The 22,108-nt window shown below is 55.6% G+C and overlaps 2 protein-coding genes across 7 annotated transcripts in view; both read left to right on the forward strand.

Moving 5' to 3' along the window:
• NUP93 (nucleoporin 93) overlaps positions 1-6,520 on the forward strand; it is an 81,801-nt gene extending 75,281 nt beyond the window's left edge. For 5 of the 6 annotated variants that reach the window (XM_040614965.1, XM_040614964.1, XM_040614967.1 and 2 more), the window contains 3 exons: positions 282-365; positions 1,159-1,287; positions 6,287-6,520. In XM_040614965.1, coding sequence (XP_040470899.1) covers positions 282-365; positions 1,159-1,287; positions 6,287-6,397 — 324 coding nt within the window. In that variant the 3' untranslated portion in view covers positions 6,398-6,520. The remainder of the gene's footprint in view (positions 1-281; positions 366-1,158; positions 1,288-6,286) is intronic. The other variant, XM_040614968.1, reaches the window with a different exon arrangement.
• Positions 6,521-12,576: 6,056 nt separating this feature from the next.
• Positions 12,577-21,544, forward strand: SLC12A3 (solute carrier family 12 member 3). The gene is made up of 26 exons (XM_040615241.1): positions 12,577-13,079; positions 13,332-13,478; positions 13,705-13,780; positions 13,935-14,030; positions 14,183-14,322; positions 14,711-14,821; positions 15,010-15,121; positions 15,370-15,500; positions 15,753-15,837; positions 16,084-16,238; positions 16,572-16,679; positions 16,919-17,042; positions 17,140-17,241; positions 17,338-17,493; positions 17,571-17,670; positions 18,092-18,203; positions 18,765-18,905; positions 19,083-19,189; positions 19,357-19,439; positions 19,625-19,696; positions 19,887-19,988; positions 20,192-20,303; positions 20,596-20,682; positions 20,770-20,905; positions 21,016-21,083; positions 21,403-21,544. Exons 1-26 carry the CDS (start codon positions 12,786-12,788, stop codon positions 21,542-21,544), a joined length of 3,099 nt encoding a protein of 1,032 aa, XP_040471175.1. The 5' UTR covers positions 12,577-12,785.
• Positions 21,545-22,108: the final 564 nt, after the last annotated feature.

The following is a 22,108-nucleotide window of genomic DNA, read 5'->3' on the forward strand; positions in this document are numbered from 1 at the left end:
TTAATGAGTTAGAAGGTGTTGCAATGCTGTAGGAATTCAAAACTGTATTTCTTCCCTGTTGCCTGGTGAGGATGCTCTTTCTGCAGCTATTTTGTAGACATTGAACAAAATATTCTTGCTGCTCAACAAAGCAAGGGGAGGTAAACCAGTAAATAACAATGAAATTATTTAACCTGAATGGAATTGGGAGCATTTCATTAACACTTCAAAACCATGCTTTATTAGTATATGGTGCATAGGACATGGATTATCTGCCCTGATTCCTGCTTTTCTTTTTGAAGATTATTGAACGCCTAAAGCTTGTACCTCTTAGCCAAGACTGTGTAGAGGAGAGAGTTGCTGCCTTCCGGAATTTCAGTGATGAAGTAAGTAATGCCTCTTGGTTTTAGCTTCCAAAAGCCTTTTGCTTTGTTAAAAGGATCTTAAAACCTTGTCACCTCGTCATTCTTATTCTTTAACGGGAAAATGGGATGAGATTATCTTGCATTCATCCAAGTAGACTCTTGGCTTGCAGCTTTCTCCTTAACGCTGCTCTTTGGAGCACTAGAATTCCCTACCCAGAAATACTGTCTCCATATTGCAGAAGGTACCCACAGATTTGAATCCCTCTGAATTTACTGAGTTTGATTCAAGAATCTGGAATGTTGAAAACTTTCAACTCTGCTGCTGACCTAGTTTTCTTTGCTCTTTATGGTCAGTGAGCATTTGTAGGGTCTTTTATGTTTCCTTACCTCCAAATCAGAGGAACTTGTGTATTTGGGTGTTAGCAGATGAAGCGTATGAGGCATAACAGAAGGCTGTTATCGCTCTGGAACTGTTTTAACTGCAGGGTGGCACTTCTTTCAGAGAGTGTTTATGTGTATTTGGGTGCTTTGAGGTTTTTTTGTATTTGGGCACTTAGGGTTTTATCTGAAGCATTGCTATCAATCATGAAGTGCAGCCATTATGCAAGCCTGTCTTGAAACTGTAGGTAACTTTTTTTGCCAGTGGTACAGTCGCAGCAGGGGTAGCCATTACGTGTAGGACTGTTACACGAGTCAATATCAACCACAGTTATCATTGCTTGGTTTTCTGATGTCATATAGCAAGGGTAATAATTTTGTCAACCTGCTCTTCATTGCATTATGTTTGTGGGGGGGGGTTCCCTTCTTTGTGTAGATCAGGCACAATTTATCTGAGGTCCTGCTTGCAACCATGAATATTTTATTCACCCAATATAAACGGATGAAAGGCACAAGCCCAGCCACTCCTGCCAGACCCCAGCGGGTGATGGAAGACAGAGATTCGGTAAGATTATAATCTGACAAGTTTTCCTACTTTCTTTTTCACCTGGTTTCAAGGGTTTGGGCTTCAAATAACTGAATCTGTAATGGTCTTAGCTTTTGACTTGCTCGGTTACATAGAGTCTTAGAATTTTCTGCTACTTGGAGTCCGGAGACTAGTTTCTCATAGCTTCAGCTTTGTGTAAAGAAAGGATATTGTTCTAAATGGCATTGAGCTAATAAAGACATACTACACTAAATATGTACCTCCTAGCGAGAGAGAGCAAGGGCTCAGTTTGCTTCTTGGTGGGACCTTAAATATTAGGGGATGTGGACAGTGCAGGGTCTCCAGGGTGGTTGGTGTCGCTACCTGTTTTTTTCCCAAGAACCCGATTTCCATTCCTTTCATTTAAGTTAGTGCCCTGTTCATGCAAAACTGATTTCTGGTGGAAAGGCCTGCCTTGGCTCGCTTCTGTCGTGACATGGGCTGACCTTTGCAAAGTGTCCTTGGGCAATACACCCAGCTGCTCGACGAGTAGCTGTAGCAGTTTGCCGGTGTTGTGCTGCCTCCGCAGCAGAGCGGGCAGCTTCCCAGTGCGGCAGCGCTTGCTCTGCCTGCCCGGTTTAAGTGGCTGACACCGGTGGGTTTGCTGTCGCTGCCAGAGTCGCGCTGAAGCATTTCCTCCACGCACTGATCGGACCTACGCCTTCAGCAAGCCTCAAAACAGGTGCCACTTGAAGGGCACAGCCAGATTTGCGGGCACTCGCCTGTCAGCACGCCGTGTTGAGCAGAAGGGAGGTGGCAGCAGCTTAGCTGTCGTCGGCTTTGGTCTTGTAGCTCTTGCTAACTCAAAGCTGCCACAGGCACTTGAAAACCAAGGCCAAACCACTCATCCCATCTTACAGATTAGGAAAAAAGTATCAACTCCTTTTGAGAAGGAAAACCAACTTGGGCCGCAGCCAGCTTTATTCCAGGCTTTAGTCATCTACAGAAGTGCCTTTGATCTGTAAATTGCAGTATTGGCAAAAGCCTTGGTAGCATTTTTAGTTACATCAGAAAACGAAAGGCTCAAGTAATGATCCAGCTTTTGTCTCTGGGGTGCAGCCTGTGCCAGAGCTACGGGAGCCTGCATGCGCCTCGGGCTTCTCCCACCTTAAATTCTGCACTTGTGAGGAAGTCCCAGGCTAACCCAGCGTCACCTGGTCTGTGTGTTCACAAGACTGGCACTGAGCAAGCAGCCTTAGCACCTTGCCTTCCGAGCGAGCCATTTATTTTGGTTTTGTGATTTCATTCTTGTGCCTTACATGGAAGCATTTGCCATCTCTGTAGGGGTGTAATGCTGTCAGGTGTCATCTCGGTATGAATCCCATGACCGTGGCCTACCAAAGGTTGTTGGGCTGGTTGGTGATGGGAGCAGCAGCTCTGGTGGCAGGAGTTTGTGTAGAAGGAAGCCACCGTGACATCGTATCATACCAACAGTGTGCCTGTTTGCAGTGAGCTCAGTGTAAGCGTGCTTTGTAAATGTGCTCTGCGCTCGTGCTGTTACGGTTGTGGAGATCAGCTGATGACATCACTAGCTAAAAACTCTTCAAAGTTTTCTTTTTTTCCAGGCCTGAAGTTTTTTTTTTTAATCAAGCTTCTGGCCTTGTGGTGGGATCTCACAGTAGCAGGGTATCAGTGGTGATGACAGAGGTTTCAGAGTCGTGGATCTCTGGCTGCCGGGTGCAATAAAAGCTGTGCTTAGCCATCAGAGGGGACAAGTGCCTGCTGTCTCTGCAGCCAGGGAGGTGATAAGAGAATGGCGATGTGACTGTAATGTCAGAAGGGAGCATGAATCGGCTGAGGTAGGATTAGCTAGAGAGAAAAAATATACAGCCGTGTAGCTCCCGGCTGCCTAAAGATTTTCATGCACAGAAAAATACCAGGCGTGGGCACGTGGGAAGGTAGTTTTAGCCCATGTTCCACTTTTTTCTTACCCTGAAGAATTTCCTGCAAGACTGTGCGAGCAGGAATCTGGATCACTTCAGTTTCCCTGCCTGGGAAGCAACTCAGGCAATTTTTGTGGTGGAAAGAAATGAGGGCATCTCAAACGTGAGAAGAGGGGTGTTTCTTCAGCAAAATCTCCCCATTCACCTGAACAGAGACGGCAGATAAGAGCTTCTCCAGGCTGTGCTTGGCAAGAATTTTTCTTTTGAACTTCCCTGGAAGAAAGACAGCTTTTTCTTTGTCCATGGGGAAGCAAATTTTAGGGGAAATCAGGCTCTTCCAGAAGCTTTAACAGTCTCAGCACGTTGCGCAGTAGACACAAGTGACAAAAGAAGTTTCCTTGAGTTAGGTGTTTGAAGTCCCTGGGTTTTCTCTAGTTCCATCAGAGCAGACCAATTCAGATCCCTCTGTTCAGAATTTGAAAACATGAGATAGTAGTTGTTCTGAAGTCTGGGGCTTATTCCAGGTAGCCCGGAGCAGAGTTCCCCCAGCGCAGGAGCACGTGGCTCTTGCTTGGCGCCAGAGGGCAAATTCATTGGTCTGCTGGGCACCCAAAGTGGGATCCTGCTGTAACGGGTGGGGGAGTAGGGGGCTTCGGCAGGGGCGGCACGGACCTGGCAGCAAGGGCAGGGCGGGGAGGGATAGTACTGCTGGGGGCCCCTGCGCCCAGTAACGTGTCCTACTGGAACGTCTCCTGTCCCACTTCAGAGGTGAAATGGGCTTAATTTAGAACTGATCAGGTTTGGACTCAGAGTTGGCATTTTATGCATTTTGTTTATTTCAAAATGAAGTTACCTAAGCTGTATTTTGAGTCTTTTTTTAATCTTTTTTTTTCTTTTTTTTTTTCTTTTTTAACATATATATGTTAATTAGATTTGGGAATGAGGGAGCAACATCCAGTCTCGCTTGGCTTGATCCATTTTGTCAGGTTTCAGACGGAGATCGCCGCGAGCCCGGACTGCAGTGCCGGAAACCATGGCTGCGGTGACAGCCCTGACCCAGATGCCATGGGTGCATGACAGCAATGTCATATGCTCCCCACCCCGACCCGGGGTAGCATACTCTCTGAAGCAGCTCAAGGGCATTATTTCGGTGGCAAAATTAGGTCATGAAAGGAATGGAATTCTTTTTGTTTTTATTTGTGGTCTTATTTTAAATCGTAAGTGATTCTAACATTCATTAGGTAATTACAGCCAATAGAACATCTAGACCTCCAGGCTGCTTTTAACCTCTGCAAACCTCTGTTCTTCCTGAAGTCTTGCAACCTATCATGTTGTTTGGATTTTTAAAAATAGACCAGCTCTAGTATTGCTACTGAAAAGGTAAAGGGAACGGCAGCTCGCACTGCTCCTGAGACTTTCTTAGTCACAGCGAGGGGTTTTGCCTCTTAGTATTTTAATTCCGAAGAGCCAGACGCCTTGACATGCTTTTTCTTCACCTGCCACCTGTTTTGACCTCCACTGAAAAGCAGCAGGTCAGGCAGAATGACACAACCTTGCTGTGTAACAGATTTGGAAGCAGGCTAGAAGCAGCAGTGACTGTGACTGGAACCAAACAAATAATTTTCAGGCCACCTTGCTGAACAACCGCTGCGTTGGTGTTAACTAGGTGGCAACTCAGAGCTAGGGAAACTGTCCTGGGAGCTTTTAGCAACTGGGTCAGTCTCAGTTTTGCTGTTCACTCCAGAGGCCCGCTGATGTGCTGTGCTGCCTTCTGGCATTCCTCAGCTGTGGCACTTACAGGAGGGAGGAGTGCCTCCGGCTGCATGGCTGGCCCTGCCGTCTGCAGCTCCGGGCGTTCAGCCGTCCCCAGCCAGCCAGGAATACGGAGCAAGGTGGGAACTCTGCTCTCTGCTTCAGTCAGGCCACGGGGCGTTGTGGACAGTCGTGGCTTTCCTGCAGACGGGATCATGGAAATGGAAAACTGACTGGCTGTAAGACAGCTGTCTTGCCCTGTGGGTACAGTTGGAGGGTTTTTGCACAGTTGAAGCATTTAGGCAATGTCTTGAAACAAACAGGAGCATCCTGGCTTTTCTATGATCAGCTTCCAAAGCTCGTCTGCTGCCATTGAATAACCGGCTGGTTTAACATCACCCTGAAAAAGGGGTAGAATTGCCCAGAGGGGCAGCGGGGAGGGTGTTTGTAACTGTTCCCCACCATGGAATGGGCTTCGGTCACTTCTCCGCTTGTAAGTTCCTACTGTCAGATTTGCCATCTGCATGCCCGCAGCAACCAAAGCCGCTTCAGCTTTCCCTGCAGTCAGTAGATTAAAGGAAGATTGGAACTGTGGAATCTTCTAGTACAGTAATTTAGAGATGTGTAATGTTTAAGAAGAAAACACTGTGAGCAATCAAAACAATCAGTCTGCACAGTCTTCCATAAAGATTCGGGCTTTCTGTATTCTCCTGACCTCTACCAGTTATCGGCATGATTTTTCTTTTAATTTACTAACGTTTTTAACAAATGAAACAAATTATTCCTGAATTCATTAACTGTTAGGTAGCCTTCTGATGCCTAGGAGGGGGTTTGGTTACTGTAGGCAAAGGTCTCTGAGAGTACTTGATACGTCTGCTTTCCTTGTGTTACGGCATGAAGAGCCTTCAGGGATGCTGGTGTGTCGCAGGCGATGCTGGAGACCTTCAGCTGCATTGTGGCAGAGTCGACTTAGTATTTTGCGAGGTGGGAAGGAGTCCTGTTGCCCTGGGAAAGCCCCCTTCATGCAGAAATTGCAAGATTGCTGTAGTACAGCAACAGCCCACATTGTTGGAAATGTTTTTTCTTGGGTAATTTTAAGTAAATGGATGGGTTTTTTTAAGCAAAAGGGTAACTCGACATGCTTTTGGTGGATGGAAAAGGAAATAATTGGATTTCCTTCCAGATCTGGAGATACGTTATCCAGGGAGCAGCTCTCAGAAATAAAGATGACATTTTCATGTTTGAAAAGACAAGTGCTTAACGCATGTCTAACTCTGCTTTCATTGCATTTTATATTTTTTTTTTAATACTAAGTAACTGTACTTAATTTTTCTGTTTTCTAGCAACTTCGATCTCAAGCTCGTGCCCTAATAACATTTGCTGGAATGATCCCTTACAGAACATCGGGAGACACGAACGCAAGACTGGTGCAAATGGAGGTCCTTATGAATTAGCAGAGAAGCTTTTGCTCAGGGTTGCAGCAACCTGTGCCTGTCTTTAGTACGTTCAGAGGGTGGGACCAGTATCGTTTTGTATTCTGTATTTTTGTTGATGGAAATAAATTTCTTTGATTTCTATTTGTTTTTGACATTTTCATTTTCACCGATTTTTGTGTTTTTATGTTTTTATTCATTTTATTTTGGATTGGTTTATATTTAGAAAATTATTCTTAAGTAGTTAACAGACTATGCTGAGAAAGGAGTTGTAGATCTGCAGTAAGGAGGTGCACGAGCAATTTCATAGCAGGAGAGGAAGTGGAGAAGAAAACTTTTGATTTAATGCTTGCTGAACATACAGCTTGGAAATTTCAGGGGGGTTGTTTTTTAAATGCATGTTAAATGTTGAAAATCTGTCTGATACACCACACACGTGACACGCTGCTGTCAGTCCATGATGTTGTCTTGTGTGGCCTGTGTTCACGCGGTGCAGATGAGCTCTGTGTGCTGCAGAGGCTCCTTTAGGCTTAATGACGTTTGAGCTCTTGGGTTGGTGTCCCAGGTGTCCCAGCTCTGCAAACCCCGGAGCTCCACTGAAGCTTTTGCAGGAGCAGCTGGGATTGGAAACAGGTATATTTTGGTAGGAGGGATTTTCGTGACCGACGCGTGAGTTTGTAGCCAGTTGCATTCAAAATCATCCCATGTCAAGTTCACCAGAAGTAAGGAAGCTGGGCGGAGAAGCCCAAGTGTGGGATGTGTTGGGCATGGGTGGATATTTCTGTTGGTTTAGTGGGAAACCTGAGTCCCAGTGAAGCGAGGGGCGTTAAGAAACGTTTAGCTTTAAATGTTCTGAGCTACCATTAAACTGGTATGAAAGCCCAGGGAGCACGTTACACTGCAAGCTCTTCTCTTTGATACAGCTGCTTACCTTTGAAATGAAATGGGAGGGATGTTGGTGGTTACTCTGGCTTCCCCCTGCGCACACGGCCTCCTGCACTGCTGCTGTCTTGCCCTCACGCCGTTTGCGTTGCTGGGGTATGAGAACATGCGCTGTTCTGGCTGCGCATCAGGCACCGAAATGTGGGGGCTGATTTCGACCTTTGCATGTTACTAACTGGGCCAGAATTCATCTCCATTTTGCAAAGTCTTTAAGTTTAACGACGTTGAGGGATATTTGACTGACTTGATGACAATTTCCTAATTGCTTTTTCCACCAGAAACGTAGTTTAAATTGTGTCAACCTTTTGGACAGGAAGCAAAGGGGTGGCCTGCCCAGCCACCCAAAGTCGTGTCCCTCGCCGTTAGCAATCCGGCTGCTGGGGCTCCCAGCTGGGAGAGCTAGGGACTGTGTGTGGCACCGCATGGTCCCAGAGCGTGGGCAGGATTGTTTCAACTGAAAGAGACCTGGGCAGCACCCTGCAAGCACAGGGGACTTGGTGAGTTACCAAGGAGTGATTTGGGGAGGGGGAATTGAATTGCCTAGCCATGTCAACAGGTGAGTGTGAAAAGCTTTATTAGGTATTAACTAACATTTCTGGCGTATTCATGTGGGAACGCTTCTCGGTGTGTCTCGGTTGACAATTCATCCAGTCCCCTAGAGAAACAGGTTACCGAAAAGCAGGGCCGAGCAAGGCACCTTTCCTGACGCTTGCAGACATCCCTGGCTGGGCCGGGGTTACCCCGCGTGCGGTGCTGCAGGATAAACCCTGCCCCTGCCTGTTTCTTGCTGGCACTCGGCCCCTGTCCCCGAGTTACTCCTCGCATCAAAGCACGCCGCGTACAGAGAGGCTGGCGAGGCTGTACCTGTCCTCGGGCAACCACTGACCTGAGCCAGGGAGGGACAGCGTCTGCCGGAGCCTGTCGGGAAGGGCGAAGGCCACCTTTCCCGCTGCGATTCCTTCCCTCCCTCCTCCACCCTTCATGCGGGGCCTGAAGTCCTTCGGGGCTCGGCTCTTAGCGCTGCCGTTCGCAGGACCTTGCTCTCCACTCTTTTGCCCATCTCCTGCTCACCTGGGCTGTTGTGCTGCCTCACCAGCATCTTTCTGAAGTCAGACGTTGAACCTAGAGACCTTTTAGAAACGGCAGGTTGCCCTTTCTCCGCCTGCCCTTTGAGGATGGCTGTAGCCAACGCTTTCTGGTGCTTCTCAGCCCTCAGGGGTGTTAGTGAAACAGAAAATTGATGGCCATGTGCATTTCGCTCCCGTTGTACTCAGTGGTTGTGACTCTGGCCTCTGGTCCCTTCTAAGCTAAGCAGGAACAGAATTATTTCATGCTTTCAAAAGCTGAGATGGTCCTTCCGTCCTGTGATGAACTGACGGAGGAGTCAAAGCCCTGAGGCTAACCCTGGCAAGGTAAGACCCAGCCCTGTTTCAGCCAAGGTGAGAGGCTGTGGGTTTAACAGAAGGTGCCGCAGATAGTTGGAATTATTTCTTGTTGATTGCCCTGTCATTTCTTCGTAGGTCTGTGCAGGTGGTGAACGTTGCAGCCCATCCAGCTTCCCACGTTCCCCGGAGCGGTGGGTCCCAGCTCCACACCTAGGCCTGGCTTTGGCCAACCTGGCTCTTCTCTGCACGACTTTTAAGGGCTTTGCTGCATTGAGGTAGATGCTGACGCATGTGCCGGTGCTTTGCTGCATAAGGCACCCCTGTGGTTTTCCAGATGTCGCCGTTTTCTTTCCACCCCACGCTGCTGCTGCTGGAGAGAACAGCCTGGTTCTGCTCCCTCAGGTTTCTGACCAGCAGAGCTGCTGCTGCGAGGTTTGTTAACCCCTCGTACCGTCACGCTCCAGCTTTGCTAACAGGCAGGCTAGCCTTGGTTTTCTAAATAGCTGATCTGCTAGAAGGGGTTTTTGGAGTGTCACTGAATGCATACGTTGTGTTTGGCGTAGCCTGCTCAAGGGTGGTGTCACTAAGCTCTCCCTTTACAACAGGGAGTAGTGCTCGCTTTTACAGCTTGGTGCTCCCAGGGCCATAGCCAGAGCTACCTCCATTTCGGCCATCTGAGCCATATTTATTCTTAGTATAAACTGACAAATCTTCTCTAAGTGGAGCTCTCCCCCTTTATGCAAGAAAAAAGTACAGATGAACGCTGCAGATTAAATTTGGGGTAATTCCATCTGCGTTTTCCTACTCCAGGACTAATCCTCAGCCATAACGAGCCTCCAGGCAGACAAGATGCATCCGAAGGGTGGCTCGCTAGTTTGAGTCCAATGCTGATGCTTGTGTTGCTGGAGGAGATCTGAGGAAAAAGTGAAAAGGTGTTTGCCTTGAGCATGTGATGTTCCATCCTAGTACGGACGCAACGGAGACGTGCAGAGTCTCCAGGTCTGTCCATGTTTGCATGGCGCGTTGGTAGTGAAGCACCCACCAGTGCTGCCGTATCGGCGTGGCAGCTCGTACAGCTTTACAGCCTGCATGTCTTTCAGCCACCGAGGTCTGAGTTGGTGTGGTCGGGATTTACAGGGGCATCTAGAAACACTCACTGTAAACTTCTGCCCTGTTACCTTTCCAGTAGGAGGGAAAAAAAAAATAAAAATAAAGCTCTGCCCAGGAGTTAACCATGGAGTACTGGTGAGAATTGAACTGAGCTAATGGAAGACAACCAGCCCGTGTGAGAATTAACAGGTTTTCTGCCAACAGGCAGTGCCGTTGAGGGCCCCTCCTAAACCCCGTCGTGGAGCTGGTGTCAGCAGGTCCTGTCTTCTCAGCTCCATTTCTTTGGTGTTTGTGGGTTTGGTTGTTTTTTAATCCCCACAACAGCATTAATTCATTTGTTTTCACAGTGGTGCCTGCACCGTTACCCCAGTGCGCACCTGGCTCAGCTGGTCGTGCAGTCAGGTTCCTGCTACAGCCCGCGGGATGCCTTCCTGTGCCTCTGCCTTTTCTTGGATTTCCCCACTGACTGCAGATTCTGCGTCTCGACCCTGATTTTTGTTTTGTTTTCCAGACCCTCTGGCTGGAGGCGACCTGCTAAATGAGGTGGCTCCTGTGACCTCCGCCACAGTTTCCCACCACTGCTGCCTTTGTCTAAGACAGCTCTTGGATCTTGTTCCTCACAGGAGCTGAAGGAAGTGTGTTCAGAAAAAATTAATTCAATGGCTTTTTTTGTTCTTACTACCCTCTCAACATTTGTCTTCCCAACCTCAGTAAACCCCAGCCTCTCAAGGAACCAAGCTGTTTTCCTTCCAGCCCGGAGGAAAGAAAAAAACTTGTTAATTCCAGTTCTGCGTCCCTGGGGTTGGGACAGTGCTCAAATACTGTCACCGTTCGTGTCGCTGTACCAGTGGTTTTGTCCTGTTTCCGTCTGGGTCTGAAGTTGGAAGGATGGAAATGGTGCCTGGAAGAGGATGGGAGGGGATCCCTTTGTCCCTGTCGGCTAAACCGTCTGTTCTCTCTTCCCAGGCTTCCTTCCCTGCAGTGCCGGGAAACCGGTTCCCGCTGGGCATGGTGGGTCTGCAGCGCCGAGCCCCGGCGCCGTTTGTGTGGCCGGTGTCACCCAGGGCGGTAGGTTCCCTCTTCCACAGGGATGGAAGCAGGACAACTAAAACTTCGTTAAAGGCCTGTTGGAATGTAGCTCTTTGGCAAACTTTAGAAGAAGCTGTATGTAAAGCATTGCCCCGTTCGGTGCCTTAACTCGATTCAGGTTCATTTGATGCATTTAATAGCCAGAACGAACTGGGGGATCGGCTGGAAGCGAGGGAGAGCCCAGCAGAAGCAACCTGGCACCTCTTCACCGCGAGCGGAGGGGCTGGAGGGATGCGCCGCAGAGCTCTGCGCTCCCGCTCGCAGCTCCCAGCGCCCGACGGCCCCGGTATTGTTGCTGCAGCTGGTGTTGTGAATCAGGCCGACGACAAGCGCATCCTACTATCCGGCTATTTCACTACACCAGGGTTGCATCATACCACTCGCTTCGCTCTTCACCCAGCATCTGGAGACCTCCTGTCTCTCCTGGAGCACCTTTGGCTGCGCTGTGTTTAAGAGATTCCCCCTCCGCGTTTCAGACACTCCATGTTCCGTGCTGGTTCGGGCAAGTGAAGTGTTTTTGCTGAAATAACGAGCTTCTAAAATAAAGCCAATTTCAGCTGGGCATGAGCCTGCTGGTGCATCTGTTGTGAGGGCAGAGCTGGTGTCCCCGTCTCACCCTCCTCCCCGCTCACAAGGCCGGGCGTGGGGAGCGGTGGTGGCGGCACCGGGTGCTGGCGCGATGCTGGGCGTTAGGAGGGCTGCGCCGCGGGGATGCAGGCAGGGCTGCCTGTCCTCTGCATCCTGTCCGGACCGCATCTGCTCGCCCACAAACAACACTGGGGGGGCTGAAGTGAGTCCTCAAAACGTGGGTTACAATTTGTGCGTGAATGCAAAAGAGAGCCAGAGGCAGCAGGGCAGGCAGGCTGAATTTTCCATTAACTTGCAAAGCCACACAGGGCTGAAATTCAAATGGGCTGCCCTCGGATTTATTGCCTGCCTTATTTGCTGTCTTGGCCGATCTTATCTGTAACTGCTTTTAAGGCACATGTGACACCGGGCTGCAGAGGTATAAAAGATGCCCGTCCCTCCCCCTGTCCCTCACCTGCTGGTGGCTGTGAAGGCTGAGCGTGGCCTCGGCTCCCATCTGGTCTGATGTGGGGAAGGTTTGAAGTGGCTTATTACATCAGGGGTGGGACTTGGGGGAGCTCTGTTCCCTGGGCGCTCGGCGGTTCCCCAGGGAGGGGGCTGAGGGCCCGTGGGCATCCCTGCTGCCCCGCTCCGGGGAGCTGCCAGCTCCCAGCCCTGCGCAATCACAGAGGGGCTGAGTGCCACCGCCCCGTGTCCCCTGGCTTCTTCATCCCCCTTCCCAGCCCCTGGCACCCGGGTCCCGACGGGGGTACCCCCCACCCCGTCATGTTGCGCTCCCCCCCTTTCCCCTGGTTTCACTGTGAGATGAAGCAGCCGTTCCCCTCCCTGTGTCGGCACTCGGTGCTGCCCGCGGTGGCTCGGAGCCCGGCCGAGATGATTTAGTGGATCTGTCAGGTCTGGGGCAGTATCCCAGGGAAGGGCAAGGGTGCGTGGGAGTCCTGCTCCCATTTTCCATAATAAATCCCCGTGGGAACTGAATGTTCCCAGGCTGGGGCCAGAGGCAAACTCAGCACTGCGTTTCTGTGTCAATCTGTCCTTAGGACTTAATCTCAAACCCGTTATCGCCGCCCCCATCGGGCACTGGGAGGCGGCGATGCCCATTACAGCGGTTTTGATACCCCTTCCAGCTATTTTTTTTTCCCCTGACCAGCTTGGGGTGGTTTGAGCCGATTCCTTCCCCCATTACCATCGGCGGTGGGTGGGTGCCGGTTGCCTCACTCCGGTTTAGCTGGGTATAAAGCTGGGGAGCCCCTGGCCACCCCATCCCTGCCCTGGCAGGCTCCTGGGTAGGGGCGATGGCCGAGCTGCCCGCCCCGGAGCTGCCCCCTGCCCGCTGCAGCGGCCGCTTCACCATCAGCACCCTCCTGGGCATGGAGGAGGGCGGCCGGGGTCCCTACGCGCCCACCGAGGGGGCTGGCTGCGACAGCGCCCAGCCCACCCACCTCTCCGGCAGCACCTTCTGCACCAGGACCTTTGGCTACAACACGGTGGACGTGGTGCCTGCCTACGAGCACTACGCCAACAGCACGGGGGTGGGCGACGCCGGGAAGGGCAGGCCCTCGCTGGCGGACCTGCACTCCATCCTCAAGGTACGGGGGGGTTCGGCCGTGCCGCCGGCATCCCCTGGCCATGCCACCGGTCCCTGCCACGTGGCACTGGGTCTCCTGGTGCTGTAACTGGTGCTGCGCCCATGTGTGCATCCCTGGGCAAGCCCCAGGAGGAGCCGGAGGGATAACCCAGCTGTTTCCAGCTGTTCCCAGCCAGAGCTGCCCCCCTCGCCTGCACCGCCGGGGGTGGCTGGCTGCCTTCGGCCCTCACCTGCCTCCCCCTGGTCCCCGCAGCCCGAGCCGGGCCGTCTGGGTGTGCAGGTGCCCGACGCACAGCGGAGCAATGGGCTGTCGGAGGCTGGGCTGGAGGAGGTGGCGGGGGAGCTGGGCAGAGCCCCCGCGCCGGAGCCCGTCCGCTTCGGATGGGTGAAGGGTGTGATGGTGAGTGTGGCTCATCCCGCAGGGAGCATCTTTCCCCCCCACGAGTATTTGCCTCTCGGCGCTGCATTTTTCCCAATATGTGTGTTTTTCGCAAGTGTCTGCGCTCTGAATGATTCCCTGCCCTCGGCGAGCTGGCTTCTGCTCCGAGGGGCGGGAGAGCCGCCGTGGCCCTGGCCGTCCCCAGGTGCCCTCATGCTGATGGCTGGTCCTCCTCCCCACCTCCCAGATCCGCTGCATGCTGAACATCTGGGGAGTCATCCTCTACCTGCGCTTGCCCTGGATCACTGCCCAGGCGGGAATTGGTGGGTGCTGCGGGCAGGGCAGCGGCACCCGGCTCACCGGCACCCGAAACACCCAGCGGGGCGGGAATGCCGGCACCGTGGGGCGATGCGTGGGGTCCTGGGGGGTCTCCTGGGGGGGGGGATGCAGGAAGGAAGCAGTGCCCTCTCCCCACAGCCCTGACGTGGCTCATCATCCTGATGTCCGTGACGGTGACCACCATCACTGGCTTGTCCATCTCCGCCATATCCACCAACGGCAAAGTGAAGTCAGGTAGCACGGCCCCGCCACCAGCCCGGGGATGTCTCCTCCACTCTGGGGCTGCCCGGTGGGCCTGAGCTCCTGGCATGAGCTGCGGGGTGCAGGGGGCCCCAAAAACATGTGGGGGAGGCAGCTAACGCCGTGGGGTGTTCCCACCCTCTCAGGGGGCACGTACTTCCTCATCTCACGGAGCCTCGGGCCGGAGCTGGGCGGCTCCATCGGGCTGATCTTTGCCTTCGCGAACGCGGTGGCTGTGGCCATGCACACGGTGGGCTTTGCCGAAACTGTCCGGGACCTGCTGCAGGTGAGGAAATGGCTCTGCGTGTCCTCTGGGTCCCGTCCACCCACGCTGTCCCCATCCTCACCACCTCCAGCACCACCTCCATCCCCATCTCCAGCCCAGCCGCCTCCATCCCCGCCGTCTCCATCTCTGCCACTTTCATCCCCACCACTTCCATCCCTATCTCCATCCCCGCTGTCTATATCTCTGCTGCCCCCATCCCCTCCACCCCCATCCCCAGCTCCCCCATCCCCGCCGCCCCCCCCACACAAGCTGCACTAATTACCAGTAGCTGTGTCAATGTTGAACCGCTGATAATGGTTATCTCGTGGCTGCTAAAACTCCCGGGAATCCCGGTGGTTCGGTAAGGGGGAGGGTGGTCACCGCGTTGTGGATGGTTCCCCCTCCCCAGGAGCACAACTCCCTCATCGTGGACCCCACCAACGACATCCGCATCATCGGGGTTGTCACCGTGACGGTGCTGCTTGGCATCTCCCTGGCTGGCATGGAGTGGGAGGCCAAGGTACCCCTCGCCTCTGCTCACCTTATTCCCTTGGGCTGATAAGAGCCGTCCCCACGGCCCGCCGGGCACCCGAGGAGCAGAGGATGCCCACAGCTCCCCCAAAACGGGAAAGGGTTTCTCGTAACGCCGCCTTCACCCTCTCAGCACCCAAACCCCAACACCTCAGCCGGCTCTTTCTGGTCTGGCAGGCGCAGATACTGTTTTTCCTGGTCATCTTGGTTTCCTTCATCAATTACCTGGTGGGGACAGTGATCCCGGCCACCACCGAGAAGCAAGCGAAGGGCTTCTTCAGCTACCGAGGTGGGTCTGCTGCGTGCTGGGGTTACGCTCAGCAGGTCCAAGCACGTTGCTGGAACCTGGCTCTTCGCTGCTGCTGGGGGAGAAGTTTGCCACGGGGAGGTGCTCCTTGCTGAGATGTCATTAAAAGCGGGGTGGCCTCCTCCCGTGGGTCACCCCCCAGCGGCGTGCCCCCCGCCAGCGCTGCGGTGCTCCACCAGGGGGAAGGCAGCTGGGGGGCTCCAAATGCTTCTCCTCTGCTTCCTCCCCAGCTGACATCTTTGCTCAGAATTTCGTGCCCAACTGGCGTGGACCTGAGGGCTCCTTCTTCGGCTTGTTTTCCATTTTCTTCCCATCGGCAACCGGCATCCTGGCAGGGGCCAACATTTCAGGTGACCTGAAGGTGGGTTTTGACCTAAGCCAGCGTTTGTCAGGGCTCAAGCCTTGTTACTGCCAGGGCTTTGCTTTTTATCCAACTTTCAGATCCTATTTTATTTCTTCTGGAAACTGTGGCAAAGGCTCAGCCGGGAGATGCTCAGCGGCCTTGTGTCGCAATGAATTAAAATTCCTCTTGAATAACAGCCGCAATTAAAATGACATTGTAGCGGTGCCGCTGGAAAGCTGTCTTACGTTTCTCTGCGACTCCCCTGGGCAGGACCCTGCCGTGGCCATCCCCAAGGGCACCTTGATGGCCATCTTCTGGACCACCGTGTCTTACCTGGTGCTCTCTGCTACCATCGGTAAGCAGCAGCACTACACCCTCGGGTTAGCTGGGAGGATGCAGGTGATGGGAGCCGGGAGCAAGCCGTGGGCGCCGACACTGGTGGGGGCAAGGTCCTCCTGGGTGGGCAACGCAGCCCATGGCATTGCTCACTTGCAAAACCGTGGAGAGATGCTGGTCCTGCTCCAGCCCTGCCGGAGGGCTGCTGGGATGGCACATGGGCAGGTGAGCGGGTGCTGAGCGGGCGCTGCGTGCCCCCCACCAGGCGCCTGCGTGGTCCGGGACGCCTCGGGCAGCCTGAATGACAGCGTGGTGGTGGGCTCGCCCGGCTGCGAGGGACTGGCCTGCGGCTTCGGCTGGAACTTCACCGCCTGCGCCCAGCGGCAGAGCTGCCGATACGGGCTCAGCAACTACTACCAGGTGCTGCTGGGGCCGGTCGCCTGCCCCCGTCCCTCCTCCCAGCTGGGTTTGTGCTGCAGGGGATGGGTTTCCCAGGGCAGCCCCATGCCTGGCATCCCCCCAGCATCCTGGGGGGCACTCATGCTGTTAAAGCACCCACATAACGGGGATGAAACAGGGAGCACATCTTCCTCGGGCTTTTGGATATGGCTGGACTTTGCCATCTGGATAAGGCTGACAGAAAAGCACTGAGGGCGGCAGGATGGGGCCCAGGGGCTGGAAATCCCTTAGGGCCAGGGCAGAGGTTGAGGCACTGGGGGTGATGGGGTTCCTGACCACCCGGTTTTTGGGCAGAGCATGAGCATGGTGTCCGGCTTCGGCCCCCTCATCACAGCAGGGATCTTTGGTGCTACCCTCTCGTCGGCACTGGCCTGCCTCGTCTCAGCTCCCAAAGTCTTCCAGGTGAGGGGGGTGGCATGTCTGGGTCCCCCAGCTCCTGTCCCCAAGCTCGGCAGCAGGAGTCGGTGATGCTGCTGGGCACATTCTCAGTGCTGCGGGGCTTTGCAGCCACGAGCAGCCCCAGGGTGAGGAGGAGGAGAATTGTGTCAGCGTAGGGCACGAGGCCCTTGCAAGAGCCACCGTGGCGCTGCCATCCCATGTCCCCAGCAATGCCCGCCGTCCCCAACGCGTCTCTCCCGCAGTGTCTCTGCAGGGACCAGCTCTACCCTCTCATAGGCTTCTTCGGGAAGGGCTACGGCAGGAACAGCGAGCCCATCCGTGGCTACATGCTCACCTACGTCATCGCTGTCGGCTTCATCCTCATCGGTAGGTGCCTGCCACCCCGGCACCCTCCTGGCGCCCATCGCCAGGCGACTGGCTCGGTCCCTGCGCCAGCAGCTCGCTCTCCTCTTCCTCCCTGCAGCCGAGCTCAACGCCATCGCTCCCATCATCTCCAACTTCTTCCTCTGCTCCTACGCCCTCATCAACTTCAGCTGCTTCCACGCCTCCATCACCAACTCGCCAGGTGGGCTGTGCCGCGCTGCGCCGTGCCGTGCCGTGCCGTGTGGCTCCCTGTGCGCTCCCCGTCCCGGCAGCGGCCGCTGTGTGTGTTTGCGTGCAGGCTGGCGACCCTCCTTTCGGTATTACAGCAAGTGGGCCGCGCTCTTCGGGGCCGTCATCTCAGTGGTGATCATGTTCCTGCTGACCTGGTGGGCAGCCCTCATTGCCTTTGGCATTGTCATCTTCCTGCTGGGATATGTCCTCTACAAAAAGCCGGGTGTGTGGTGGTAACCTGGCCCCGGTGATGCCCCAGGAGGTGCCTGGCCCCATTGCTAACTCGTCTTCCCCTCCCAGATGTCAACTGGGGCTCCTCCATGCAAGCCAGCTCGTACAATATGGCCCTCACCTACTCTGTGGGGCTGAGCGAAGTGGACGAGCACATCAAGAACTACAGGCAAGAGCAGCTGAGCACGGCGCTGGGCGCGGAGGGAGAGGGATGCAGAGCCGGCCGCTGCCACAGGCAAACCCAGGATGGCTTCATGCCCATGGCCACATCCTCGCCAGCATCCTCAGTAACTGGGAGCCCTGGCAAAATGTGGCTGTCTCCAAAATCCCACACCTTTTCCATATGGGCAGGGGTGGAAAGCAGGGCAAACCTTGCCTTCCCCGTGCCAGGCAGACGTGCTGGTCTCATCTGATATAAAAAGGCCAAAGAGTGAGGCTGGACCCTCATCCAGATGGTTCGATCTCATCCTAAAGATGCTCCCTATAGTTGCCACTGGCCAGGCATGGGAGAAGAGAGGTGGCTTGTTCCGGAGCAGCTGGGTGCCTCCAGAGTCCCAGCCTTCACCCTCCCTTGCTCTCCCTGCCTGCAGACCGCAGTGCCTGGTGCTGACTGGCCCGCCCAATTTTCGTCCAGCCCTGGTGGACTTCGTGGGGACGTTCACCAAGAACCTCAGCCTGATGCTCTGCGGCAATGTGGTGATAGTGAGTCACCTGCAAAAGCTGGTCAGTCCCTTGTCCTGGGGGCTCTGGCCACCCATGGGCAGTGGGCTGGCAAAGCCAGATGCGTCCTGGTGGGCTCACGGGGTGGCAACTGAAATGTGCCCATTTATGTGCCACTGGCTGATTGAATGTTTCATCTGGAAGCCTCTCCAGCTTGTTAAGCAGTATTGATGAAGCACTGGGATGTCCCAGGGGCTACCGGCTTCCCCTTGCCAATTAATGGTCAATGCAATGATGTGGCAGGACAAGGCGGCTTCTCGGAGGACGGGGGGGGGGGGGCGGGTCCTGCAGCCCCGAAGTCTCAAGAGTAACCGGGCGCAGCAAACACCAGCTCCTCCGCAGCCGCAGGGCTGCCGGCGTCATTGTGTTGGCTGCCCACGCCCAGATCTTGCTGGTTTTCTTGCTGCGGTTGCGACCTCCCACGCGTGTGCTGCGGGGACAGCCGGGTCTTGCCAATGATGTGGGAAGGGAGGAGCTGGGGGCCCTTGGTGCCAGCCCGAGGAAGGGACGCCTGTGCCTGAGCCCTGCGCCTGCTCCCTGCAGGGACCCTGGAAGCAGAAGATGCTGGAGTCCCGGCTGACGGCAGACGGCCACACCAAGTGGCTTATGAAGAGGAAGATCAAGGCTTTCTACACAGACGTGGTGGCGGAGGATCTGAGAAGTGGTGTCCAAATGCTCATCCAGGTAGAGCCGTCCTTGGCCATTGACCGTCAGGGTCCCTCCTTTTCCATCATGGCTCAGGGCGCTCTGACCCCCCTCCCCAACCTCCAGGCACCCCCTTGGCATCGCTCTGCTGGGGACTAACACCACTCATGTCCGCCTGTCCCCGCAGAGGGGTCTCATGGGGACATCTCTCTGTAGGCTGCTGGCCTTGGGAAGATGAGACCCAACATCCTGGTGCTGGGCTACAAGAGGAACTGGCAGACGGTGTCCCCGCAGAGCCTGGAGGACTACGTGGGCATCCTGCAGTACGGCCACGCCGGCTCCTCCGCCCCCCGGGGTCACCAGCACCCGGTGGTGGCCCCGCGGTGGGGTGCGGGGGGCTGCGGCCACATGCACAAGGTCCGGCTGGGCTGGCAAGTGCCGCCTGGCATGAGCCGGCCGCTGTTAACTGCCTTCTCCTCCCTCCTTCCAGTGACGCCTTCGATTTCAAGTATGGCGTGTGCTTGCTGAGAATGAAGGAAGGGCTGAACGTTTCCCGAGTGCTCCAGGCTCACGGTGAGCGGGTTTGGGCAGCCAGGGATGCTCAGAGATGAGCCAGAGGTGTAGGATGTGCCAGCTGGCACAGTGTCCCCAGGCGAAGGTCACAGTCCTGGGGGGACATCGCTCCTGGGCTGGGACCAAAGGGGGTGGGGACAGCGGGGTGCTGCCCTGCTGCCCGTGCTCTTCTCCTCCATCCTCAGTTAACCCCATGTTCGAGGCAGCAGAGCACCCCGAGGAGAACGGCACCGGCGGCAGAGGAGCCCTGGACACAGGTTGGTCCTGACTTGGGGCTGCCCGGAGCATCTCCGTCTCCGAGGATGATTTTTGGGGAGCCAGACTGGCAGGCAGGGTGTGGGTTCCGAGCAGCAGCGGGGAGCAGGGCTGGGACCAGGAGGAAGCGGTGCCTGTGGTCCATGGCCGGTGGTGCCTCTCACCGACGCCGGGATCCTCTCGCCCTGGCAGGAGACGCCACCGCCCTGGCTGGCGAGCCGCAGGCGAGCACCATCTTCCAGAGTGAGCAGGGCAAGAAAACCATCGACATTTACTGGCTCTTCGACGACGGAGGTAACCTTCCCCTTGGGCGGCTGCAGCTCATCGCCGTCCACCCGTCCGGCTAACGCGCACCCAGCAGCTCCGCCACGGTGCCCGGGAAGGCTCGGTCCTTGCCAAACGGTGCCAGGGCATCCCTGGCATCTGGCGCCAAGAAAGCACTGGCGCGCCGCTGGGGTCACCACCACGGTGGCTCCCATCGGGTGTTTTGGGGACAGGTCTCACGCTGCTTATCCCCTACCTCCTGAGGCGCAAGAAGCGGTGGGGGAAGTGTAAAATCCGGGTGTTTGTCGGCGGGCAGATCAACAGGATGGACGAGGAGAGGAAGGCGTAAGTGCTGGTGGCCGCTGGCACCCCGTGGCCCCTTAGCCGTGCGGCCACCACTGCTGTCCCCGTGGGTGGGTGGCAGGAGCTGCTTCCCCTGCCCCGAGCCCCCCCCGCTTTGCCGTAACAGGATCTATGGGCCCCAACGCGGCTGCTTTGCCTCGCCTCTCCAAAAATCAATGATCGCGGAGTGGGAAAACCCCGAGTGCAGAGCGAGCGCGGCGGCAGGGATTTCTGCCAGGGCAGAGCCACCGTGCCCCCCTTGTTTTTGGAAAATGTGTCCTTTTCCCTCTGGCAGGATTGTCTCTCTGCTGAGCAAGTTCCGCCTCGGCTTCCACGAGGTCCACATCCTCCCCGACATCAACCAGAAACCCCGGCCAGAGCAGTAACGGCCCCCTCCCCTTCTCCCCCCCCCTCCACACCCCAAACCCGCCCCAGACCCCATTCCCTGGCACCGTCTGTTCTCTTGCAGCATCAAGAGGTTCGACGACCTGATCACTCCCTTCAGGCTGAACGACGGCTTCAAAGACGAGGCCACGGTGACTGAGCTACGGCAGGGCTGTCCCTGGAAGATCTCTGACGAGGAGGTGGATAAAAACCGAGCCAAGGTAGCACCGGTGCCACGGGGGGTCCCGCAAAGGGTCTCTTCCTTGTGAGACAGAATTCACTCTTTTTGGCAACGATTATTTTGCCTTCGCCAACCCTCTTTGTTCCGCAGTCGCTCCGACAAGTGAGACTGAACGAGATTTTGCTGGATTACTCGCGGGATGCGGCGCTCATAGCCATGTAGGTGCCAGCAACACCCTCGTGCCTGTTTCTTGCCCCACGGCAACGGTCCCTCTGGCTGCTCATCCCCCCGTGCGGGGGGCTCCTGGACAGACACCCCGGCGCTGCGGTGGGATGGTGCCGCGCTGCGGGGAAAAGCCCTTGGAAGGCACCAAGGGGTCCAGCCCGGGTCCTGTCGGGGTGGGAGGACGTGGTGTTGGCCCTTAGGGAAATAAGCTGCAAATTAGCACCAGATTGAGAGAAGGGCTAAGGACGGAGCTTGGCTCGGCCGGGCGGCCGAGGGGGCTGCGCCTCACCCGGCCCCTCGCTGCCACCGCAGCACGCTGCCCGTCGGCAGGAAGGGTCGATGCCCCAGCTCCCTCTACATGGCCTGGCTCGAGACCCTCTCGCAGGACCTGAGACCCCCCGTCATCCTCACCCGAGGAAACCAAGAGAACGTGCTGACCTTTTACTGCCAATAAAACCTCCCGGATCCCTGCCGACTTGGGGTGTGGATTTTTTTCAGGCCAGTTTTGCTCTCAGAGCGCACTGGCCCAGGGGTCTGTGGTGGCCAGCTCAGCTCTCGGGAAGTGCCCACCACGCGCAGCTGCCACCCTCTCCCAAAGCCTTGGTTGGCTGGTCTCTGTCTTCGTAGGTCATACCTAGATATAAAATAGCGCCGGCACCGCTCCGGCTCTGGGTTTAGCCAGAGCTGTGCAGCTGAGGTGTGGGGCCCCATCCTGAGAGCAGCAAGGGGACAGCGGGACCCCTGTGCCTGCTCCCCTGGAGAGCCCGAGTGGTGCACAGGGCCTGACCCACAGCCCCGGCAAAGCCACCGTCCCAGGGTGAGACCTGCCAAGGGGGACGGGAGCGGGTCAGCACCAAGCCCGGGGGCGGCAGGGGCCTCCCAGCCTCAAGCCAGGCCAAGGCTGTCCCCAACAGCTGAGCAGCAGTGAGATGTCACCTTGGCTGCGGTGGCGTCCAGCTCCTAATGGAGACAAAATTAACAACCAGGACCCTTCTGGTGCAGATGGCCCCGGGTGGGA

This window comes from Falco naumanni, chromosome 15 (assembly GCF_017639655.2).
Source record: "Falco naumanni isolate bFalNau1 chromosome 15, bFalNau1.pat, whole genome shotgun sequence".
Lineage (NCBI taxonomy): Eukaryota > Metazoa > Chordata > Aves > Falconiformes > Falconidae > Falco > Falco naumanni.